General features: G+C 41.1%; 1 protein-coding gene across 1 annotated transcript in view; it reads left to right on the top strand.

The window, feature by feature from the left end:
• Nucleotides 1-504: 504 nt before the first annotated feature.
• EEF1E1 (eukaryotic translation elongation factor 1 epsilon 1) overlaps nucleotides 505-10684 on the top strand; it is a 30795-nt gene continuing 20615 nt past the window's right edge. Inside the window, exons 1-2 of the mRNA XM_034762288.1 lie at nucleotides 505-661; nucleotides 6479-6679. Coding sequence (XP_034618179.1) covers nucleotides 560-661; nucleotides 6479-6679 — 303 coding nt within the window. The 5' untranslated portion in view covers nucleotides 505-559. The remainder of the gene's footprint in view (nucleotides 662-6478; nucleotides 6680-10684) is intronic.

Below are 10684 nucleotides of genomic sequence, written 5' to 3'. Positions count from 1 at the left end.
TGAGCTTTGCACTTTGCATGCCAACACCTCACCGCGCTTCCTCCCCAGCTGGGAGCGCCGGGGCTGCGACAGGGGCACCTGGCAAGGAGCGGCTCAGCCTAGGGGCGGTCTGCGTCTGTCGCGCTGCCAGTCCCTGGAGGGAGGACAGCAGCATTAGCCCCCCTGATTGGCTACAACACAGAGCTGATTAGCATACGAGACTCTTCCTCGCCCCCAGCCCTTTCACTTTGCGCACGCGTAAATCAAGCTTCATAGAATGTACTCCGCGTCTTCCCCTTTGCGCATGCGCTTCACGCGCCCCCTTCAGCCTGAGACGTGACCCCTCCCCTTTCTACTGCGCCTATCATTATTAAGCCACATTCATCTCGGCGCAGGCGCAGATTATTATGTTCCTGTGCTCGGCCAGTCTTGCCTTTCCCCCCTTCCTCCGCCAATGGATGGAGACGTTACTTGGAGGGAGGAGGAGGTGAGGCCCCTCTGTCCAATCGTGCTGGAGATTGTTAGTTTTGAGGGCCTCGTCATTCTTCCTCTTCCTTTCCCGGGCGGGTTGTCTCCAAAGATGGCAGCTGCGGCGGGGCCCGGGCCGGAGGAGCTGATTTTGTTAGAGAAGCTCCTGGGCCTGAAGAAAGGGAACAAGTACAGTGCCCGGGAGGAGCGGAAGGTGAAGGCTGCGAGGGGAGAACTGGGGACCGACTCGGGCATGTGCGCGCGCAACAAACGGGCTGTCCTCGCGCTCGTCCCTCTCTCCCTTCGGCGAGCGCGAGGCGGTGCGGCCCCGTTACCCCGCCCCCACACCCGTCTCTGGCCGTTTGAGTCCCCAGTTAGAGGCGGTGAGTTTCTGTGGCCGCCTCCCCGCTAAAGGGGCCACGGGGGGAAGGGGGCAGGAGGCTTCCCCTTCCCCTGGCAGCACGTCCAGGGCGAAGACAGGAACCTCCCGCAGCTGCGATTAGTTTCTGGCCGGGTCCGAACTGACGGAGACAGCTGGGCTCGCTCGTGCCGGCTCTCACCAAAAGCCCCCCCACCCCCCCGCTAGGCTTTGCGTTAGGGCCACGGTGCCTGTGGGTGACGTGCCCAGAGACACCCCCAGCTGTGGGTGCCAAAGGGAACAGGCCCTGCCGCAGTGCAGGAAGCATTTATTTATTGGTTGGACTTACACAGCTGAAGAAGAGCTCTGTGGAGCTGGAAAGCTTGTCTCTTTCACTAGCGGAAGTTGGTCCAATAACAGTCCCTCACCCACCTTTTCTCTTTCATATCCTGGGACCAACCCAGCTACAACAACATTGCATAGGCTTAGTCAGTGAAAAGCAGCATCAAATCTAAGTGTGGGCTGTCTGGTAGTGCACTCTCTTTGACCCGTAATGACCCCAAAAGTTACATAGCTCAGAAACCACTCCCTCTCCAGAGACCCCTCTGGCCCTCATAGCTGGGGCAACAAGTAGCCTTGCGGCAGCTCCACAGGTTAATAAAAGTTTGTCCAGGGGCTGTCTTTGCAACATTTTAACTACATTGAAACTGATGTAGGTAGTTCAAGCAGTATGACCCCCTACTGTGGGTGAAGTATGCTGGTGTCGGTATAGCTTATTCGTATAAATAAGGCATTTTTACTGGTATAACTTTGTCCACTTTAGTGATTGTACAGATTTAAGTATCTTCGTAAATTATAATACTGTGAAATAATTAAATCTATCCTAAGACCCATTTGCAGACGAGGCCTAAAATGCAACAGACACTTCCCCCTTAATGTTGATGTATAAAAATAGTGCATAACTGTGGGAAGCACATTTGCAAGGAGAACATTGCATGGGGCCACCTGAAAGGGACAATAATTAAGGCTATGGTTTAGTCCTAGGTATTTTTAGTATAAGTCATGGACAGGTCACAGGCAATAAACAAAAATTCAGAGCCCTGTGACCTGTCCATGACTTATACTATAAATACCCTTGACTAAATCAGCGGGGGGTGGAGCTACTAAGGAGGGTAAACCCCTGGGGGATCGCTGCTGGGGTGGGAGCTGGGGGGCTGCTGCTGGAGGGGTGCCCTGGGGCCAGTACCACCAGCTGCCCGGGACTGCCCCAGCAGCGGCTGCTCTGGCTGCCCGAAGACCGGCAGCTGCAGCAGCCAGTGTGGCTGATTGCAGAGCTGCTCCAGCAGCGACAGGTGTGGCTGTCCCAACGGCCACCTGAGGAGGCCGCAGCAGAAGTCACGAACGTTGTGAAAAGTCACAGAATCCATGACTTCCGCGACCTCTGTGACAGACACAGAGCCCTCACAATAACAAATGGGCTTGCCAATATAAAATCAAAGTACCCTGAAATCTGGCCCAAAACACTTACATATTTATTTATTCTTCCCAACTTTGCCTGCCCTTTATGCTCAGGCCTTTGAGTTATTGTAAAGTGTTACTCATTTCCTGTTCTTGCAAACATACCATGTTCTCTAGAGTTGTTGATCAATCAATGTAGAAGGTAGCATTTTATTTATAATATCAATATGGGGAATGGGTAACTTGGTTTTTCAGCATTATGGTATGTTCAAGTTTGCTTCTGGCAGCTTTGAAATCATTCAATTCAAACTAGATCAGCCAGATGCACAAGATGTATTCTTTATCATATTTTCTTATTAATGTGTATCTATTTTTCTGTTTTACTTCTGAAATTTTTGGTATACTATTTTATCAGGTATGCAATACAAAATATTTTGTATTTAGGCTTGGCATAATTGATTCATTCTATCTTCTCTACATGGCAACCTTTATCAGTTTTTACTGCCTGGAAAGAGCAGACTTCTGGCTCAGTACTGCTGTAAGCAAGTAGTTGTTGCCACACTCCTGTTGCTGAGTACAATGGTACTGCCACTGAGTTACTCTGAATGCACATTTGTGTAATCCTTTGCTCCTCAGTGTTGACCTCAATATGCATTTGTGTACCATGCATTTGTTTGCTGAAGAGGTTTTTAATTGTTCAGTAATAATACTGAGCACTGAATTTTGATTCCTATAATTAGAAATCTATTCTATTTTGGCATTAGAAGGCAATCAACAAAACTCATGGTCTTCCAGTTGAAACCTAATCTAGTGAAGCATAATTATGTGTAACAATGAGGAAAGTAGTCTCTCCTTAATTCAGATTCTGGAGATCTGATCGTATCCAACAGCTAAAAGTAGTAACATACTGCAGAAAATTCCTTCTTGAATATCTGTTGTACATTGAATATTGACTGTGTGACAGTGAACATGAGATCATTAACTTCATAAAATTGGAAGGAAATAAGTACATCAGGGAGCTGTTATCACTGGAAAAACTAGATGTGTGATGCCCTTTTAAAATTAGATCAGGAATTAGTTTAGACCCTCTGGAAATATGCTAAATGCTTAAATGCCAACAGTATTTGGCATACAATCTTTATGAACCATTTTTTAAATATAACTTGATTCTTCTGCTTCAGAATATTAATTGAAATATCACAAACTTCCAACTATTCAGAAGTCTTGTTTAATTAGATCAATGTTACTTCATTTTCTACATGATTTTTTTAAAAGTCTCAAAAGTTTAGCTGTAGTACATTTCTTCTACTTTTTGCAAGAGAAGAACTAACTGCTGGTTATTGCTGAGCGGGATATCTACAGGGGACACAGATTCTGTTGGTTTGATTGGACCTTACCCTTTTTAAAGTTTGGGTCTCTGTAATGAAAATAGCAACATAGTTCTTAGGTTTATGATCTGGTTTAATAATTAGAATAGGTGATGTCTAATGCCTTTATTTTGTTTAAGTCCCCATTGAGAGGCAAGGTCTTGTGGAGAGAAATGGGTGCTCCACTGCATGCTTTCTGTAGTGCCATCATACTCCAATCAGTTTCTTACTGAATGACTTCAAAGAATATTGTACACTATACTTACCCACTGTTGAAAGTCATGGACAGAATGGTTGTCTGTCTTGTCAAATAAAACCATAGGGTTAATTCACAGTACATTACTGATTTCCTTTAAAAGAATTGCCCACACGTACAGCCTGAAGTGATATAGTTTGTGGCACTGGCAGTATGGAAGACTGGTATTAAGAACTGAAGCCAGTTTTCCATTAATGCTGCTTTAATAATTTAGAAGAAAATGTTGTATGTTTAGACATTTTCTTGGTTTTAAAAGTTGTACACGTAACAAGATGAAATTTGGTTTGGTATCTTAAACTAAATTAATATAGTCACGGATGACTTCTCTAGGAATATCAATCATTGTTAGGATCAGAAATGTTAACTGTAATCGTTAGTTTTCAATGTATTTCAGATAATATATGCCTATTACATTTTGTACTTTCAGGGTGCTCAGATGAGCAAAATAGGTAATTTTCCTTTTTACAATTTGAAGTACAACTATACATAAAGGCCTACTAACTTTTTCATTACATACGTTTTCAGTGATTATGATAAAGTTTAATACAAAGCCAGGAAATCCTTTTGTTGTGAAATTTGTTACAGTTCTTGTCCAATTTCATGGTTTTCATCATTGAATTGGTGGTTGTATTCCAGTGATGAGGACAGTACTTAGAATTAGACAACAGTAGGTCTGACTTCTATATCTCGTGTTTTATTGAATTTGGTAAATATGGACTCAACTTTTGTAATTTGATCAGCATCTGTATAGAGAGTCCATGATTCTGCCGCTCCCCTTTTCTCCTCTATTCATTCTTGCCTTCTCACTCTGGTAACTGAGAAAGAGTTGTACAGGGCAGACCTTGTCCTTTTATAGTTTGCAGGTCAGCCTCAAATCCCCATCAAGTGACTTGTTTATTGGTTACCAACCCACCTGGGAGAACTGTTTTTCCATGGGCTGTAGCCAGCTCTTTGGTCTAGGGCAGTGGTTCCCAAACTTGTTCCGCCGCTTGTGCAGGGAAAGCCCCTGGCGGGCCGGGCTGGTTTGTTTACCTGCCGAGTCCGCAGGTTCGACCGATCGCGGCTCCCAGTGGCCGTGGTTCGCTGCTCCAGGCTGATGGGAGCTGCTGGAAGTGACGGCTAGTACATCCCTCAGCCCACGCCGCTTCCAGTAGCTTCCATTGACCTGGAGCAGCGAACCGCAGCCACTGGGAGCCACGATCGGCCGAACCTGCGGACGTGGCAGGTAAACAAACCAGCCCAGCCAGCCAGGGGCTTTCCCTGCACAAGCAGCAGAACAAGTTTGAGAACCACTGGTGTAGGGTGATTCTATTTGACTGAGAGGTCATCGGGTTTTATCGAACCGCCATTGTTATCCCTCTGCTAGATGCAAGATTTTTTCAGTTCAATATGGAGGCTACAGAGTCCAGGTGAAGGCACAGAACAGTTTTACTTCAAAATGAGCTTCACAAAACAAAAAGGAGGATGCAGATTAATTAAGGGTTTTTCTACACTGGGAGTTATTTTGGATTTAGCTATTCCTGATTAACTCCATGTGTGAATGCTATAACTCCAGAATAAGTGTGCCATATTCCAAATTAGCTTAATTCACTGCACACTATTGGAAACACAGGGTGCTCTTGAAGTGTGAGTCTCTTAGTTTCCACTGTTATTAGTTGAACTGTGCTCAGACTTCCTTAGCATGGGGTAAAGATTGATACAGCATTTGTATCTCCTTTTCTCCTCTTGGAGCAGCATTTGCTGTTAGAGATACCTGGCAAAGTCTCTTCAAGAGGTGGTTGAACAACTTGACAATTATTTGTATAGGAGTTCACAGGAACAGAGAACATGTGCTATATTTAAAGGGTATCACAAAAAACCCCAAGTAATTGCAGTACTATAAATTAAGATTTTTAAAAGTTGACACTAAACTATAGCTTAACCCTAAGCATGGAGAAGTGCAATGCAGATTTTTTTTTAATTTTTTTTTTAAAGGTGAAACAACACATTTGCTGTTGCTCCTGAAATGGCTTCCTCCCAGTAACTTAGTCAGTCACTAGACTTGTATAACTCTAGTCATCTGTCTTGCTGAGTTATGTCCCTACACCTAACTGTGTAAAGTCACAACTTTCACAATCATTAAACAGTTATTTAGAATAAGCATTGAAAAAGTCTGACAGGTATGATTTATTTGTGGCTGTCCAGAAAAGCTGGATATTTGCTGATTCTATAGTCTGAAGTTTTATTTTTACACTTGAAAATGTGTATCAAAGGCTACCTATGAAGATTTCTGGTAGACGATTTTGGCATGGGTTGGTTATATTGAACTAGAAATACCCTATGTATATGTTCTGTCTTGAATGTATATCTTTTTTTTTTTTTCTTCCTGCAATGGAAACTGAAAAAAAATCAACCCAAGGATTAAGAATAATTTAAATATTTTCCATGTGAAGTATTATTCTTAGCATTAATATTTTTAATTGCCTAACTAAAACCTAATATTTTTAATTGCCTAATAAAAAGTGAACATACTGGGATACCATATAATCAGTTTGTTTAACAAAGGCTAACCTTTGAACATGACAAACTTACATGGTATTTGTTTTCTTCTAGATTCCAGTTCTTCAAACAAACAATGGTCCCAGTCTCACAGGATTGACTACTATAGCCACCCATCTAGTCAAACAAGCTAAGAAAGAACAGCTACTTGGAAGTACTGCAGAAGAGAAAGCAATAGTTCAGCAGTGGTTAGAATACAGAGTAACTCAAATAGCTGGACATTCTAATAAAGAAGATATAAGAATAATTCTGAAGGTAAGGATAACTTAATTGCTTTACCACCAGAATATTGAATTTTGGAGTGACTGGACACTAAAGCTGTTGTGTTGGGGACAGTATATTCATATACATATATGTATTTACTTTAGTAATAAAATGGGTAGATATTGATGATCTCAAATCATTTGCCATTAAATTCGTTGCTTTCTTTTCAGTTTATTGAAAAAACAACCTGAAACTTAAGGAAATGGTTTTAACTATAGAATACATAAAGCAAGCCTCCTGCTCTACTGTAAAAACTTAATATGTAAGAATGTAACGGAGAGGGACTGTAATTGTGCCTATAAAGTTCAGAGAGTGTTTAACTGTTTAGTCTCTTCTAAATCTTGAAAGGCTACAGTTTCCTCACATCTGTAAGCTACTACTGAAGTCCCAATATATATAAATTGGCCTGTACTCTGATTCAAGATAACATTTGTTTTATTTTTATTGAGAACGACTCTTTGCTTCAGTAACAAGGTGGGATCTACTCCAAGTCTAGATATTATGGTGATTGGATAAATGGATGGATGGATGCCAAGATGAGTTAATATGCAATATGATATGTGAGATGGCGATGAGTGAAAGCATAGAGGGAAATTTCCATAAACTCTTGTTTTCATATTTATAAACTACTAATGTATGGAATTTTTATTGAGTGTTGCTCACTGCCTTAGACTTCAAAAATTGCTCTCCCTTATTTTCAGAAGCTGTGGTTGGGAGGAGGAAAGGTACCATTAAGTTTTACCCAGTTAAAATTAAACTAAAATCCTTCTTTCCAGTTTGCTTCTTCAGACTTCTTGAGTCCTTTCATCAAAAATGCCAAAAGTAGTTTAATTTTAACTATCATATCAGGGTAGGAGGTTGAAGAGGCCTAATTTTATTATTAAAAGTGTACAACATGGCACTGAAATCCTACATAATTTTTAAGAAGTTCTCTTTCTTCACATTTAAAAAGTTTCCATAATTTTATATGGAAAGTACAAAATGTCTAGTGTTTCTACAAATATGTCTACGCTGCAATTAAAAACTCATGACTGGCCCATGCCAGCTGACTCAGACTTGTGGGGATCAGGTTGCAGGGCTATTTCACTGCAGTGTAGACTTCTGGGCTCAGGCTGGAGCCAGGGCTCAGGGACTCTGAGATCTAGTTAAAACTTTTCATCAAACTTTCTGAATAAAAAATGGCTTTTTGAAGGAAACATATTTTCATGGAAAATTTGTATTTTCTTGGAAATTCTGGGGGGTTTCTTTAATTCAATGAATCAAAAAACTTGTGGGTAGAACTGGATGAATAACTCTCCCCCCCCCCCCCCCCCCCCCCCGTTTGTTGGCAGTTCCACAAGCACACAAAAATAAATAAAATAACAAAACATTTTGTTTGGGGTATTTTTAGTAAAAGCAAAGGAAATTATTCAAAAAAAGCTGTTGTCGGTGGTGCCCTCCTTCTCCATCCCACTTCCCTTTAACCTTTTGCCCAGTGGTTAGGACACCTGCCTGGGATGTGCAGGGAAACCCAGATTTGAATCCCTGCTTTGGAGCAGGGACTTGTTCCTAGGTCAGGAACAAAAAAAGGAAACACATTTTTCATTCGTTAAAAAAAAAAAAAGGGGGGGGGGGGATTTTTCAATGAAAATTTTTGAACATTACAATTCTGTTTTGTTCAGAAGTTTTCATGGAAAACACTTAATGTTTTTTGACCACCTCTAGTCCTGATTATGCAAACTTCTTCATATGGGCAGAGCCCTGCTGAATTCAGTGTATGTCTGTGTTAGTATATGGGCTTGTCTGCACAAAGCAACTTGTAGGATTCCTGCCTTAGATTGTAAACTCATTGGGGTGAGGATCTTGTTGTTTTGTGTGATTGCTCAGTGCACAGAACAGAGGGGTCCATGATCATGACTGGGACATCTTGGCCTTACTGAAATATAAATATTTAATAGTAACATCTGTGACGGGTCGATCACATAAATCCTCTTGGGTGCTGCCACCTGATGTGCCAAGACTACTTCTGCCCCTGCTTTCCCTGCCAGCTTGGGACTCCAGCACCCTGTCTTGTTGAGCCAGACACCCCAGTCTGCTCCAACACAGACCCAGGGTCTGAACCACGTGCCCCAAAGCTGCAGACTTAACTGAAAGCAACTTACAGAAGTATTCCTTTCTTTAACACTCAGGTGCCCAATTCCCAGTGGGGTCCAAACCCCAAATAAATCCGTTTTACCCTGTATAAAGCTTATACAGGGTAAACTCATAAATTGTTCACCCTCTATAACACTGATAGAGAGATATGCACAGCTGTTTGCCCCCCAGGTATTAATACATACTCTGGATTAATTAATAAGTAAAAAGTGATTTTATTAAATTCAGAAAGTAGGATTTAAGTGATTCTAAGTAGTAACAGACAGAACAAAGTGAATTACCAAGTAAAATAAAATAGAACACGCAAGTCTGTCTAAGAAACTTAATACAAATAACACCTTACCAGTTCCAGTAAGCTTCCTTTTACAGACTAGTCTCCTGCTAGTCTGGGTCCAGCAATCACTCACACCCCCTGTAGGTATTGTCCTTTGTTCCAGTTTCTTTCAGGTATCTTTGGGGGTGGAGGGCGCTCTCTTTAACCAGCTGAAGACCAATAAACTTTCTCTTGTGGGTGGAGATCCCCTCCTCTCGCCTTTGCAAAGTCCAGCTCCAAGATGGAGTTCTGGGGACTCACCTGGGAAAGTCACATATCCATCCATGACTCACAGTTTTTAAAGGCAGAAGCCATTGCCCATATGGTATCTTGTATGTCTCCAGGAAGACTTCTTATGTGGATTGGAGTATTCCAAGATTCATTGTTCCTTGAGTGCTTCTTTATTGGGCACTTAATTTTGTGAATTCCTTTCTAAAGAAGCTGATCAAATGCCTTACAAAGCTTACTTAGAAATCAAGCAAGTATACAGCCAGTATTCATAACAAAAAATGATGTGTACAAATAGGATGAATAGATTTAGTAAACCATTACCTTTACAGAGATATGTTACATGGCACATGTAGCATAAAACATACTCCAGTTATGTCATATTCCCACAAAGCATTATGGGATACATCGTCACAACATCAATAAAATGGCCAAGGTTGTGGAGAGCAAAATGGTTTCACTATAAGGCATGCTTGTATTATCATTGCTTTGGAAAGTGATTCTGTTTTAAATCTGTTTTAAAAAAATAAAATTAATATTTCAGGTTATAGGCTCTTCTCTTATCTGTAAATATAAGAAGTAGATATTTACAGATTCTATCACTATTACTACATTTATTCAGTCTTGGTTATGGTTTGCAGAAAGTATTCTGATTGCTGGGTTTTGCTGTATATTTACATTGTGAATACTAGAATCATGGCTTTACAACTCCTTTCAACTGCTATACTATGTTATGTCTGCTAACCATACACACTTTCCCTTCGCTGGAAACTTGGAAACTTTCATATTGTCTCAGACTAAATTGAAAAGGAATGTAAATCTGTACTTTTAATTTTCTTGCTCTTGTGGAATACAGATTAAAAGGCAGATTTTTCAACTTTGCCATAACCAGGTTTCCACAGTGCAGCAGGCATAATTGCTTGACAATTAGATATCAAAGTACCATTTTATGTCTGTAAATCAGGTACTTAAGTATTAAATGACCTAAATTCTGGACACACAAGCAGTCTTAGTGCCAGATTTTTATAACTCTGGTCTATCTGACAACTTCCACATCACAGTTTTGATCTTAGCAGCAGTGCTAGTGTGGGAAAGAGAGATTGTCTTACACATTTTGTATTTCAATATTGTATGTAAATTGTTTCCAAACAAAATAAAAACTTCACTCCTAGTACTATAAAGAAGATGTTGGGAGAGGAAGAAGAGTCTCAGCACTTAATTTTAACCAATGATAGCAGTTTTCCTGAAGATACTCATTTATATCAGGTGATGAGTGGCCAGAGTTCTTGCTGACCCAATACTGCATGAAATACTGCCTGTGT

This window comes from Trachemys scripta, chromosome 2 (genome assembly GCF_013100865.1).
Source record: "Trachemys scripta elegans isolate TJP31775 chromosome 2, CAS_Tse_1.0, whole genome shotgun sequence".
NCBI classification, from domain to species: Eukaryota; Metazoa; Chordata; order Testudines; family Emydidae; genus Trachemys; species Trachemys scripta.
The sequence above is the reverse complement of the archived record's forward strand: the minus strand, read 5'-3'. Positions and strand labels throughout refer to the sequence as shown.